Source organism: Vipera berus (assembly GCF_964194415.1).
Source record: "Vipera berus genome assembly, chromosome: 2".
NCBI classification, from domain to species: Eukaryota; Metazoa; Chordata; class Lepidosauria; order Squamata; family Viperidae; genus Vipera; species Vipera berus.
The window spans coordinates 283,195,206-283,208,686 of record NC_138203.1 but is presented as its reverse complement, the minus strand read 5'-3'; the positions used below and the strand labels follow the sequence as shown (position 1 = coordinate 283,208,686).

General features: G+C 45.9%; 1 protein-coding gene across 3 annotated transcripts; it reads right to left on the bottom strand.

Annotated features, from left to right (window-relative positions):
• Nucleotides 1-2,829: 2,829 nt before the first annotated feature.
• On the bottom strand, nucleotides 2,830-12,460 carry LOC308661178 (uncharacterized protein). Of its 3 annotated transcripts, XR_014024912.1 has the most exons (6): nucleotides 12,304-12,460; nucleotides 11,733-11,800; nucleotides 9,735-9,861; nucleotides 6,000-7,415; nucleotides 4,607-4,788; nucleotides 2,830-3,561 (listed from the first exon to the last, which is right to left on the bottom strand). XR_014024912.1 is itself a non-coding variant. In XM_081316013.1 (5 exons), the coding sequence occupies exons 1-5, from the start codon at nucleotides 12,401-12,403 to the stop codon at nucleotides 4,697-4,699; spliced, it is 1,803 nt and encodes a 600-aa protein (XP_081172139.1). In that variant the 5' UTR covers nucleotides 12,404-12,460; the 3' UTR covers nucleotides 3,648-4,696. The 3 variants fall into 3 exon arrangements, 2 of the variants coding, with proteins under 2 accessions (XP_081172139.1, XP_081172138.1); XM_081316013.1 differs by lacking the exon at nucleotides 2,830-3,561 and having other exon boundaries at nucleotides 3,648-4,788; XM_081316012.1 differs by lacking the exon at nucleotides 2,830-3,561 and having other exon boundaries at nucleotides 4,663-7,415.
• Nucleotides 12,461-13,481: the final 1,021 nt, after the last annotated feature.

The following is a 13,481-nucleotide window of genomic DNA, read 5'->3' as shown; positions in this document are numbered from 1 at the left end:
TATAGGGTCTCCTGCTTGAGCAGGGGGTTGGACTAGAAGACCTCCAAGGTCCCCTTCCAACTGTTATTCTGTATTTTCTCTCTCTCTCATTCTCTCTCTCTCTCCCTCCCTCCCTCCCTCTCTCAGACCTCCAAGGTCCCTTCCAATTCTGTAATTCTGTACTTCGTATCTCTCTCGTCTGTCTGTCTGTCTGTCTGTCTGTATCTATCTATCTATATCTATATCTATCTATCTATCTATCTATCTATCTATCTATCTATCTATCTATCTATCTATCTATCTATCTATCATCTATCCTCCAAGGTCCCCTCCAACTCTGTTCTGGCCTTGGAGGTCATCTAGTCCAACCCTCTGCTTAAAGCAGGAGATCCTACACCATTTCTGACAAGTGGCTGTCCAGTTTCTTCTTGAAAGCTTCCAGTGATGAAGCTCCCACAACTTCTGAAAGCAAGCTGTTCCATTGGTTGATCGTTCTGTCAGAACATTTCTCCTTATTTCTAGGTTGAATCACTCCTTGATCAGTTTCCATCCATTGTTCCTTGTGTGGCCTTCACAGGCTTTGGAAAATAAGTTGTCCCCCTCCTCTCTATGAGACCCCCCCCTCAAATATTGGAACACAGTGAAAACTCACTTAATTCCAGGTTGCTTCTCTCTTTGGTCAGTTTCCAGCCATTGTTTCTTGTCTTGCCCTCTGGTACTCTGGAGAATAGTTTGATGCCCTCTTCTTTGCGGCAGCCCTTCAAATACTGGAATACTGCTGTCATGTCACTCCTAATAATAATAATAAGTTGGAAGGGACCTTGGAGGTCATCTAGTCCAACCCCCTGCTCAGGCAGGAAACCCTATACCATTTCAGACAAATGGCTGTCCAGTCTCTTCTTAAAAACCTCCAGTGTTGGAGCGTTCACTGCTTCTGGAGGCAGGTTGTTCCACTGATTAATTGTTCTCACTATCAGGAAATTTCTCCTTAGTTCTAGGTTGCTTCTCCCCTTGATTAGTTTCCATCCATTGCTTCTTGTCCTGCCTTCAGGTGCTTTGGAGAATAGCTTGACTCTCTCTTTTTTGTGGCAGCCCCTGAGATATTGGAACACTGCTATCATGTCACCCCTCACCCTTCTCTTCGTTAAACTACACATACCCAATTCCAGCAACCGTTCCCTATATGTTTTAGCCTCCAGTCCCCCAATCATCTTTGTTGCTCTTCTCTGTACTCTTTCTAGAGTCTCGACATCTTTTTTTACATCGTGGTGACCAAAACTGGATGCAGTATTCCAGGTGTGGCCTTACCAAAGCTTTGTAAAGTGGTATTAGTACTTCACTTGATCTTGATTCTATCCCTCTGTTAATGCAGCCTAGCACTGTGTTGGCTTTTTTGGCAGCTGCAGCACACTGCTGGCTCATAATCCTCATTCTTTTCTCTAAACTAGCTATACCCAATTCCTGCAACCGTTCTTCATGTGTTTTAGTCTCCAGGCCTTTAATCATCTTAGTTGCTGCTCTTTGTACTTTTTCCAAAGGCCCAACATCTTTTTTTGTAATGTTTTGTCCAACTTGCCCAACTTGGTATTCTAAAGTTGTGACGTGGCTCCATCGCCGAAGGGTCTGAATCCAAGGTTGGTTCAGAATTATTCTGGGCTGACTGAGGATTGATGTCCTGCGCACGAATCCAACTAAAAGATCTCCAAGGTTCTCCCAGTCTTAAGGATCCACGATGGAGATGGGCTACTTCTTTGAGGCAGAGTTCCCTGCTCCACAAACTGAATATCTTACTGTGCCCCTGCTAAGAAATTGAGTAGCACCCAATGGAAAAAGGGTTTAGTTGCACATTTCACCTTCTTAAGTCTTTTGCATGTGAAAATATTCTTGTCTCGCACTTAGCCCCCAAGTAATAATAATAATAACAACAAAGTTGGAAGCGACCTTGGAGGTCATCTAGTCCAACCTCCTGCTCAGACAGGAAAACCTATACCATTTCAGACAAATGGCTGTCCAGTCTCTTCTTAAAAACCTCCAGTGTTGGAGCGTTCACTGCTTCTGGAGGCAGGTTGTTCCACTGATTAATTGTTCTCACTATCAGGAAATTTCTCCTTAGTTCTAGGTTGCTTCTCCCCTTGATTAGTTTCCATCCATTGCTTCTTGTCCTGCCTTCAGGTGCTTTGGAGAATAGCTTGTCTCCCTCTTCTTTGGGGCAGCCCCTGAGATATTGGAACACTGCCATCATGTCACCCCTCGTCCTTCTCTTCATTAGACATTCCCAATTCCAGCAACCATTCCTTGTTTTAGCCACCAGTCCCCTGATCAACTTTGTTGCTCTACTCTGTACACTTTTCTAGTCTCAACATCTTTTCTTACACCATAGTGATCAAAACTGGATGCAGTATTCCAGGTGTGGCCTTACCAAGGCATTGTAAAGTGGTATTAACACTCTACATGATCTTGATTCTATCCTTCTGTTAATGCAGCCTAGCACTGCGTTGCCTTTTTTGGCAGCTGCAGCACATGGCTGGCTCACATTTAAGGGATTGTTCCCTAGGACTCCAAGATCCCTCTCACAGTTACTACTATTGAGCAAGGTACCACCTATACCAGGGATAGGCAACCTTGGCTCTTTTATGACTCATAGACTTTAACTCCCAGAATTCCTGGCTCAAGAATTCTGGGAGTTGAAGTCCACAAGTCATAAAAGAGCCAAGGTTGCCTACCCCTGACCTATACTGTACCTGTGCATTTGGTTGTTCTTGCCTAAATGTAGAGCCTTTTATCTTTATTTGTAAGAATAATTTCCTTTTTTCTTTGAATATGAAATTGTAATGGAGAAATACATGAAGCTGAACTGTTTTTTAAAAAAATTGAGTAGTTACTTTAAAAATTCACAGATAAATTCAAGAGACTGCTCAATGTAGGCATAAACTAAGAAGTATCTCTAACAGGGAAATCTACCGATGTCAGGCACAAGAGAGATCTTAAATCCCACTTTTTTCCCCCCAGTGTCTTCCCCAAGCTGCTTCTATCTACTCCAACAGAAGAACTAAATCCTTTCCCCAAATAAGGAGTCTCTTCTTTTATTCCCTGGATCAAGAAAGTCCTGATTCTGTCAAGATATGTTGCTGCATTATCCTGGGAAGCAGGCTCCATCTTGTAAACGCCAATGACATCAGAGTTTCTGGTGCCTCAAGTTCGCAAAAATTTAGTGAGTGGAGGAACCCCCAAAGCCACACCAAGGAATGTCAAACTACAACTGCACAGCAACCCACCAGTCTGAGGTGGTGACAGCACGGCTTTGTCCAGATGAGAAATTATGGCAAACAAACCCACAGTCTAATGGGTTACGGAGAAGCAGAGAGTCAGCAGGATCTTGCCATGGATGGTATCACACATTGAAAACAGTTTCACATAATCACTGAATTAAGAAGTGGCTCTTGCTGGTCCAATTCCGTTAAAGTTGTGTTCCCTCTTCAGTTTGTGATTCCACGTTTCTAAGGTTAAGTCTTTTCACATTCCATGTTTCACCTCATTGAATAGTGAGGAAAACAACACTGATATGAAGCAACTGACCCCTATCTGGAGACACAGAATGGAAAAACGAGGGAAATTTACCTACTGTTCTAGCAAAAAAAAAGATACAGCATAAGAAAGTAAGTGTGCTCCTTAGGGGGGAAAAAATCACCCGTCAAATATTTTATTCTAAAATTAAAAGGACAAGCACTGTAGTAAACTTTTTACAAAGCTGCACAACATGTGGATTTTTGGAAAGGAGGAGATGTAATCCTGTTTTTTATTATGGGGTTGGTGTCAGCAAAAGTAGTTATTGTGTGTTTCAATTTTACCACCATCACAATAATTTTTTAAAACATTAAATCAGATTCTGCCACGTTTATTTTGCATTGCAGGATAAATCTTCCCTTTCTTCTATGGGACACCGCATCAAATGCTTCCACAGAAATATTATATGTTTCCTGGGTTTGGTTTGGTTTTGTTTAACAAGGCTAAACATTCCCATTAGCCTCAGTCTGTTTTCATGGGACTTTAATCCTGAGCAACCATATAAATCCTTGCCAGCCTCTGATAAAACGGTCCCTGATTACATCAGGAAAAATATTCAAAATTGATCTAACAATATGGAAAGGGACTCATGATCTGTTGGTGAAGACTTAAGCAAAAAAAAAACCCAAAACAACCTACCAACCCTCTCCATATTACACAGTTTGTTTTCCTGAGTGGAACTTTTCTGGTAGGTAAAGGTAAAGGTTCCCCCGCACATGAGTGCTAGTCGTTTCCGACTCTAGGGGCCGGTGCTCATCTCCGTTTCAAAGCCGAAGAGCCAGCGCTTGTCCGAGGACGTCTCCGTGGTCATGTGGCCGGCATGACTAGATGCCAAAGGCGCACGGAGTGCTGTTACCTTCCCACCGTAGTAGTCCCTATTTTTCTACTTGCATTTTTACGTGCTTTCGAACTGCTAGGTTGGCAGAAGCTGGGACGAGTAACAGGCGCTCACTGTTACGCGGCACTCGGGATTTGACCCGCCAAACTGCCGACTTTCTGATCGACAAGCTCAGCGTCCTAACCCACTGAGCCACCGCATCCCTTTTTCTGGTAGGCAAGTCACCTTAAAATAGTTGCATTGCTCCATTTCTTGATGTACTGTCTCTCTTTTATGGATCAGCTCTTCAATCCACAGGTTTAGCATCCATGAAGTTCATCCAAACTCAGATATGTGTTTTCTTGAAGGTGGGAGGGGGAGGATGACCACCACTGGCACCAAAGGTTTGTCCATGCTCATAGTCTGCCCTATGGGAAATAAGGGCAGTGACACATTTTAACCCATTTCTACACTTCTACACTTTACAGTTCTCCAGTGCGGATTCATTTAGATCTGATGAGGCTCCATTTTCAACTGAACGGTACCGCAAAGTCAACATATTTCTGGTGTTTTTCACTCGCGGGTCTCTCTTTACTAGGACAGGGCTTTTCAACCTTTTCACCCATTGTACCACTTTTAGGATATGGCAACAACCGAGTACCACCAGTCACCTAGCAAGGTGTCAAAAACTTGATGACACCCCCCCAAAAGGAAAAAATTGATGAAGTACAGGCAGTCCTCGACTTACAACAGTTCGCTTAGTGACAGTTCGAAGTTACAATGGCACTGAAAAAGTGCCCCCCAAGCTACAGCCGAGCAAGACATCCACCTGCCCACCCGGCGGCTCTTTTCCTCCTGTCCGAGGTTTTCATTGTTGTGAGCATTTCTGTTGAGGATTGGCAGCGGGGGTGGGGTTGGGTGTGTTTGGTTTTTATTTCCCCCCCTCTGCTGGGTGGTTACATCAGGTTTTGGTCACTTCACATGACCTTGGGACACTGTGACCATCTTAAATATGAATCAGTTGCCAAGCATCTGAATGTAAATCACAAGACCCTGGAGATGCTGCAACATTCCAGCTGATCGGCGTTTCTTCTGGGCTCAGAAGCGCCAGGATCAGTGCCGAGCTCCAGCTGGATCCTGGCGCTGATCCTGGTGCTTCTGCTGAGCCCTGACAGCCCTGCAGCTCCAGCCGTCTCTCGCTCAGGCTTGTGCGGTGCTGCCACCGGTTCAGCTCATTCCCCTCCCCCGCTACCACTTCTAGGATGGTCGTGTACCACCTGCCAGGGGCCAATGTACCACAGGTGGTACCCGTACCACTGGTTGAAAAGCCCTGGATTAGGAGAAGAAAACACTTGTGATGAACGCTCCCGAGCTTATGGTTTCTCTCTTGTGTGGATTCTTGTGTGTTGTGAAAGGTGAGTTTTCTGACTGAAGCCCTTTCCACACTCGGAGCATTTGAATGGTTTCTCCCCTGTATGAATCCTTTTATGGCAAATAAAATGACTGAGGCATTTGAAACTCTTTCCACATTCCAAACACTTATAAGGTTTCTCCCCGGTATGAATCCTTCTATGACAATTCAGATCTGAGCGAACATTGAAGTTCTTTCCACACTCGGAACACTTGTAGGGCTTCTCACCTGTGTGCATTCTTTCGTGTTTCTTAAGATGGCAGTTTCGCCTGAAGTTCTTCCCACACTTCAGGCATTTGTATGGTTTTTCCCCTGTGTGGATCCTTCGATGGTAAATAAAGGTCGTTCTCTGACGGAAGCATCGCCCACACTCTGTACATTTATATGGCTTCTCCCCCGTGTGGATTCTTACATGTATCACAAGGCTAGATCTTCCACTGAAGTTCCTTCCACACTTCAAGCAGGTATATGGTTTCTCCCCAGTGTGAGTTCTTTTATGTCTTGTAAGGTGGCTGCTCTGACTGAATCTCCTTCCGCACACTAGGCAGATGTATGGTTTCTGTCCTGTGTGTTTTCTTTTGTGAGCCGTAAGGCGACTTCTCCTACTGAATCGCTTTCCGCACTCCAGGCATTTATACGGTCTCTCCCCTGTGTGAATCCTCTTATGGTACATAAGATCCGAGGAGCCACTAAAACTCTTTCCACACACCAGGCATTGATACGGTTTCTCCCCTGTGTGAGTTCTTTTGTGTTGCATAAGGCTACTGTTCCGCCCGAAGCTCTTTCCACACTCCAGACACTTGTATGGTTTTTCTCCTGTGTGGATCCTTTTATGGTAAATAAAGGTAGTTTTCCGACTAAAGCTCTTATCACACTCTGTACATTTATATGGTCTTTCTCCCGTGTGGCTCCTTACGTGTTTGATAAGGTTTGAACTTCCACTGAACTTCCTTCCGCAGTGAAGACACGAATACGGTTTCTCCCCAGTGTGAGTTCGTTGATGTCTGGTAAGGTGACCTGTCTGACTGAATTTTTTTCCACACACCAGGCATATATATGGTTTCTCCCCAGTGTGGGTCCGCTCATGGACAGTAAGTTTACATCTGTGAGTGAAGGTCTTTCCACACTCCAGGCATTTATACCGTTTCTCCATTGGGGGATTTTCTGGGGGTAAAATAAGCAACTGTTTCTGGCTAAAACTCTTTTCACACACATACGGGATCTCCTTTTGTGATGTAAAATGATTGTTCAACGTGAATTTTTCGACACAATTTATAAATGTATATGGTGTCTCTGGGATGTATGATGGCTGATGTAAAACAAGAGAAGACCTAAGGCTGATACTTTCCTCATATTCTTGATATTCATATTGTTCCTTTTCAGTCTGGTTTGCATAATATTCATTGAAAACAAATTTCGCTCTGTCTGTCTTGTCACATCCAAGATATTTTCCAACTTCTTCTCGTTGCTGAAGTTGCTGGGTTGGGAGGCCATTGTGATCAGAAAGAGAAGACTTCTTCCTTCCACTCTTTAGGCAGTTTTTCGAAGTTTTTCGAAGTCCCCCCTTGATTCCGAGCATTTTTTCTGGAAACTGGAATAGCGCTAGGTTAGGCTCCTGGTAATTCTCATGCTCTTGCCCAAAACCTGATTTGACGAAGAAGAGAAAAAAAATAATCATTACATTCATTGCAGAAAAACGCTGCAACTGTTATTTTTGCATTTACAACATTTTGCTAGACTCTTCTTTGTATGGCGTAAATCTTTTGGTTCATTTAAGGTTCTACCTCAAACATTATGTACTTTGGGGCAATTCCCTACTTAATTTTTATGAGGTATTTTGGTTTTGGAGACAAAAAGAACCCCTTTCTTTTTTGTTATCTGAAGACTGAGTAATCAGGAGCAAGGGGTATCGAAAACAAAATGTATGAAGCAATTGACGACTTGATTTCATTACAGCAAATGCAGTTTCAAGAATGTCCTACGTTACATACTGACACACCTAGCCTGAATTCATGATGGCACTTGAAATGATGTAATCATTAGTCTTATCTCTCCTAAGGTGAACATCACCCTCAAACATAAAAGAAATCTCTTGAGATTCTCCTGGTTGACAGTACAAACTAAAATGGAGTTTTCCTGATAAGGAAAAGCTTCCTTCCGCTCTACTCTCCGTGCCCTAGGATCAGGTGGGGGAGGCAGCTGTTCCTTGTCAGAGGGGATCTTTTGTCTCTCATCACTGCTGCCAATCCTTCCCTGCATTTATATCCTCTTGTGGAGGAAATAAATCTAATGAACAAAATGGAGGCTGCAACTTGTTTGCCTCCCCGCCTTTTAGACGAGAGTTGGGTTAAAACCCAGGTCTTCTCTTTACCTAGCCCTATGAGACCTGAAAAAGGGACGTGGTGGCTTAGTGGGTTAGGACACTGAGCTTGTCGATCAGATGGTCGGCAGTTTGGTGGGTCGAATCCCGAGTGCCGTGTAACAGAGTGAGCGCCTGTTACTCGTCCCAGCTTCTGTCAACCTAGCAGTTCGAAAGCACGTAAAAATGCAAGTAGAAAAATAGGAACCACTACAGTGGGAACGTAACAGCGCTCCATGCGCCTTTGGCATCTAGTCATGCTGGCCACATGACCACGGAGACGTCCTGGGACAAGCGCTGGTTCTTCGGCTTTGAAACGGAGATGAGCACCGGCCCCTAGAGTTGGAAACGACTAGCATGCATGTGTGGGGGAACCTTTACTTTATGAGACCTGAATTGATCCTCCTTGCTCTAGACAACCCCCCCCCCACTGCAGTCCCATCAAAACAAAAAACAGAAGTCTTATCCACTCCTAGTACAGCCCACAGCCGCCCTTAAAAGGGAACTGCAATGTAGACAAGTCCAAACCTTCCATTCTCCATCATCAGACGTCAACATTCCCTCTCCTGAACAATGGACTTCTTTAGCTATGCCGCCCTCTTCAAAGGCCCATCTTGCCAAACAGCAGCACTACAAGTATTCCTTGTTTAGTAACTGCCTCGGAGAGTGACCAGTTATGAAGGTGATGAAAAAGTCAATGCTCACACTTATGACATTCACAGCATTTCTCTCAGCCACGTGTTCCCCAATGACATCAGTCAGTACATGTTTGTTTTCTCTCCCCTCCTCGCAGAAGGGGAGAGATTGCCTAAACAAGCTACTTCTTCCTTAGCTGCTGTTCTTTGCAAGGCAGCACATCTCTGCTAATGTCACATTAACAAAACAGTCCAGAATTGTTGATTTAGAGACTCGATCGCAGCTACTGCCTAACATTGACAAGACCCTAATCAATGTCAATGTTACCTTCAAAGCTTTTTTTTGGCCTCCTCTAGGTAAACAGCCTGTATTGCTTCAATCTATAACTCTCTTGTAATCCCTCTCTCTCCAATGAATATGAAAATGATTCTCTACATGTGAATTACCCCAGCATCAGGGTGAGCATTCCAAAGCATGAATGGAAAAAAAGGCTATCAACTTCCACAAAGCTTGTGTGGCTTGTGCGGCCTGTTTGCACATGCACATGGGGCTAGCAGGAACAGCGGCTAGCGCACATGCAAATCGGGCCGCTAGCCACATGCGGGTGCGCGCAGCCCCGTTTGTGTGTGGCCCTGTTCGCGTGCTTGTGCGTGTGGATGCGCATGCAAGGGTGTGCATGCAAATTTCCCAGCTGCTCCTTTTCCTTCTGGGTCGCCAGCATAAAAAGGTTGGTGACCTCTGACCTAAAGTAGTTCAGGTTATCTGCTCTGGAATCAGACTAAAGAAAAATTGTCACCTTGGCTAAAGAACTTCCTCGAAAGCTCAGATGAGAAATGATCTTCTAAAGTATCTACCAACTTGTCCATTTAAGCAAAAAAGTCCTTCTAGGTAGAAGCTGCTTTCCGAGCACTTATGGCAACAAAAGACTTCCACAAATGCCTGAATACCAGAGCAAAACAGATACTTACCCAGAATGGCCACATTCCTAGAATTCTCCAGCATGACTTCTCTGTGTAAGGCTCTCTGGCTAGAATCCAGCAGAGCCCACTCCTCTTCCGTGAAATACACAGCCACCTCCTCAAAGGATACAGAGCCCTGAAATTCAAAGGAAATGTTCCTCAGCAGAGACAATCCAGAAAGTTCTCTTCCACCTTTCCAATATCCCAAAAGTAAGTTTTATAAGGCAGAAAATGCTGCTTTTGTGACATAATCTACTACTAGGGTTCACAGCTGCCTCTCCGACAATCCACCTGTCTGGTTAGAATGTCTTCCTACCACAATTCATTTTGGAGAAAGACGTTGAAGAGGTACGCCATTTTGTCACCTCTTTTTCTGAGAGAAAACTTTTTTCTTTTTGATGTAATAACTCCATACCTGTCATATATCACTTTTATCTGAATATTAACTGAATCTTGCTTGAGCAAGTCAAGACTAGTTAAATGTCTATGGAGAATCATCCAGGTCATAAGTTATCCCAAAGGTGCTTTTTCACGAGGCAACTGGACTTTCTTGTTTTTCTTCGAAGACGTTTTGTTTCTCATCCTAGAAACATCTTCATCTCCTAAAGAAGCTTCGTGGACAAGAAGTGAAATGTCTTCAAAGAAAAACAAGAAAGTCCAGTTGCCTTGTGAAAAAGCACCTTTGGAAGTCAAGACTAGTGTTTTAGACTTTAAAAGAAGTGACTTCAATGCTAAGAAAGAGACTAGGGAATATTCCATGGATGGGAATAATAATAATAATAATAATAATAATAATAATAATAATAATAATAATAATAATAATAAAGTTGGAAGGGACCTTGGAGATCATCTAGTCCAACCCCCTGCTCAGGCAGGAAACCCTATACCAGGGGTAGGCAACCTTGGCTCTTTTATGACTCGTGGACTTCAACTCCCAGAAGTCCTGAGCCTACCCCTGCCCTATACCATTTCAGACAAATGGCTGTCCAATATCTTCTTAAAGACTTCCAGTGTTGGAGCATTCACAGCTTCTGGAGGCAGGTGGTTCCACTGGTTAGTTGTTCTAACTGTCAGGAAGTTTCTCCTTAGTTCTAGGTTGCTTCTCTCTTTGGTTAGTTTGCATACTAAATACTAAAAGGAAACACAGTTCAAGATGCTTGGTAAAGCCTATACATATCTATACTTTTAACTGGCTCTGCTTCCAGCTGAGGAATTCTGGGAGTTGAAGTCCACAAGTCATAAAAGGGCCAAGTTTGAAGACCCCTGGTGTAAGTCTACAAAGAAAGTGGTATTACCTTCCATGTCTTTGGTTTCAAGTTTGGTCTACCTTGGAGGAATGTTCCTTCTGTAGCTTGTGTTTAAACCAGAGGTCCCCAACCTTTTGGGCACCAGGGACCAGTACCGTTGAGGGAGGTTTTTCCGCAGACCAGAGGGTGCGTGGTTTTGTGTGCTGCCTGCGTCCCACGGATGGGGCTTTGCTTGTTTGTGTTGCTGGCATGCCGTGGCCTGGTACCAGTCCATAGAACGGGGGTTGGGGACCCTAGATTTAAACAATCATCTTGAAAGTGGAACCGAGCTAATTTTTGATCTCAACACTTGACCTCCTTTGTTGTGTAGTGAGTTTCTTGCAAGCAGGAGGCGAGACGAGAGGGTTCAAACAGGAACATTGCTTTATTGTAAACAGGAACAGAACTGAGAACAGAGGCTTCTACGCAGCTACTTATACGGTTGGCCACTAGGCGGCAGCCAATAGGTTTGAAGAACCTATTCCTGCCCCAGAGCCAACCAATGATTGTCTTGGAGACTGCATGTCTGGGCAGCCAGCGAGAGTTGCACAGAGACCCTGATTAGGCAATCTGAAGCAGCATTCAAAGACACGTGAAACAGTTCAAGTAAAAAGGCCCAATACATTACATCCTTAACAAGCTTTGTGTAGAATAGATTGTCATGCCACAAACGACACCTGCCCCCCCCTCAAGATTTTCCTGCTCTGACAAGCCTCCTTACCTGAGCTGTTGTGGCTCCACCAGACAGACAAGATGTTTCAGGGGTTTCCATAGACAAACTTGTGTTCCCTGGGATCAAGATAAAATGATACAGTAAAAGGAGATGGACAAAAAAGTGTTTGGAAGCTGAATGAGTCGGCTATTGCAGGGGTTCCTAACCCCCGGTCCGTGGACTGGTACTGGGCCACGGGATGCCAGCAACCAGTCCGCACAAACAAGCAACGCCTCATCCGTGGGATGCAGGCAGCACACAAACCCACCCACTCTCCGGTCGGCGGAAAAACCTTTCTCCACAGAACCGGTCCCTAGTGCCCAAAAGGTTGGGAACCTCTGAGCTATTGGGAAGCACTACAGTATGTGTAGAAGAAGCACTAGAATCAGTGCTTTTTTGTAAAAGAAAAAGGTGCCGGAACTCACACATGTCATACAACCCATCTTGCCTACCCTACAAGGTTCCATCCAAAAAAGGTGCCGGAACTCCGTTCTGAGCATTCTATGCGGGGGGGAAAAAGCCCTGACTAGAATGAAATGGCTTCAGGCTTCATTGCCCGCAGAAGTAACCTGTCACTTACGTGGTAACAAAACCTGAGTTGGATCCTCCTCTGAGAAGCCCAACAGCTGCTCCACAGAGAGATCTCCTCCACCCTCCGGAAGTACGGTGGCCATCTTCATCAAATGGCCCTGCAATTTAAAACATTGAAACAATTGAACGCTGCTGCTGCAACAAGGGGGGGTCCTTTAGTGTCTCCAAACGTTAGACCGTGTTATATCCATATCCGACTATATCCATAGTTGGAAGAGAGGCAAATTCCCTTCTTCCTCTGGAATAATCCGGAGGGGGGAAACCACCACTCTGGGAGTGAAAATGGAGGGAAACTCAAGTCCCTTCCACTGTCACCGCCTGCAGTTGTGTCTCCAAAGATGGATCACATCCATAGGTGGAGATGCAAATTCCCCTTGGGTTCCTATAGAATAATCCGGAGGAGGAAAACTGGGAGAGAAAAGGAAGAGAAAACCAAGGTCTCTCCTACACTGAGGCACTTGAGAGCCTGACAAGGCAAAACAGCCCTTCCTCCCTGGAGGGGATCCTCCCGCTCTTTTCACCCGCTGCTGCTGCCGCTTCCGCTCCTCTCGGGCCCGGCTGAGCAGGAATCTCTCGGTCGGGATCCCCTCAGGCGCGCCGCTCTCCGCCCGCCACCTCCGCAGCCAGCCCGCCATCTCCGTGGGCAGCGCGCCCAGGATCCGCTTCAGGATCCCACCCACCCCCCTTCGGTCCGCCAGCCGGGCTTGGCCGCTCCCGCTCGGGCTTCAGCCAGCCGGGGCAAAAGCGGCTGCCGCAGGCGGCTGCAAGAGAGCGGCCGGGGAGGAAGAACCTCCGCCTCCTCTGCAGGGAGGCTCCCCCGCGCGGCCCCGGATCCCCCTCAGGCTCGGCGGCAGGAAAGCCCGGCGCTGCTCCCGGCGTGGTCGAGGCTATCGGCCGGGCCGCGCTCCTTTCCCCGCGGCGGCGGCGGCGCCTCCTCCTGGTTGAGCCTCCGCTCCTTCCCTGCCCGCCTCTGGCCGGGAGCCTCCGCCGGATGCCGATCCGCTGCGCGCAGCCCCGGGATCCCTCCGGATTCCCTCCCATCTTCCACTCCCGACCGCCTCCTCCTTCCCGGGAAAGAAAAAAAAAAGCCTACCGACTAAGCTGGATCAGGGTCAGCGCAGCTGTCATTCACTCCCGACTCTCTCGGCTCCGACTTCAGCGTAAAGG

Bases quoted from the DNA above. Each gene is read 5' to 3' on its own strand.
- LOC308661178 (XM_081316012.1), bottom strand. From the start codon at position 12,403: ATGAAGATGGCCACCGTACTTCCGGAGGGTGGAGGAGATCTCTCTGTG. The intron at 11,801-12,303 runs GTAAGTGACAGG...TCTTGATCCCAG, and splicing joins AACTCAGGTTTTGTTACCAC to GGAACACAAGTTTGTCTATG. The intron at 7,416-9,734 runs GTAAGTATCTGT...TCGTCAAATCAG, and splicing joins TAGGAATGTGGCCATTCTGG to GTTTTGGGCAAGAGCATGAG.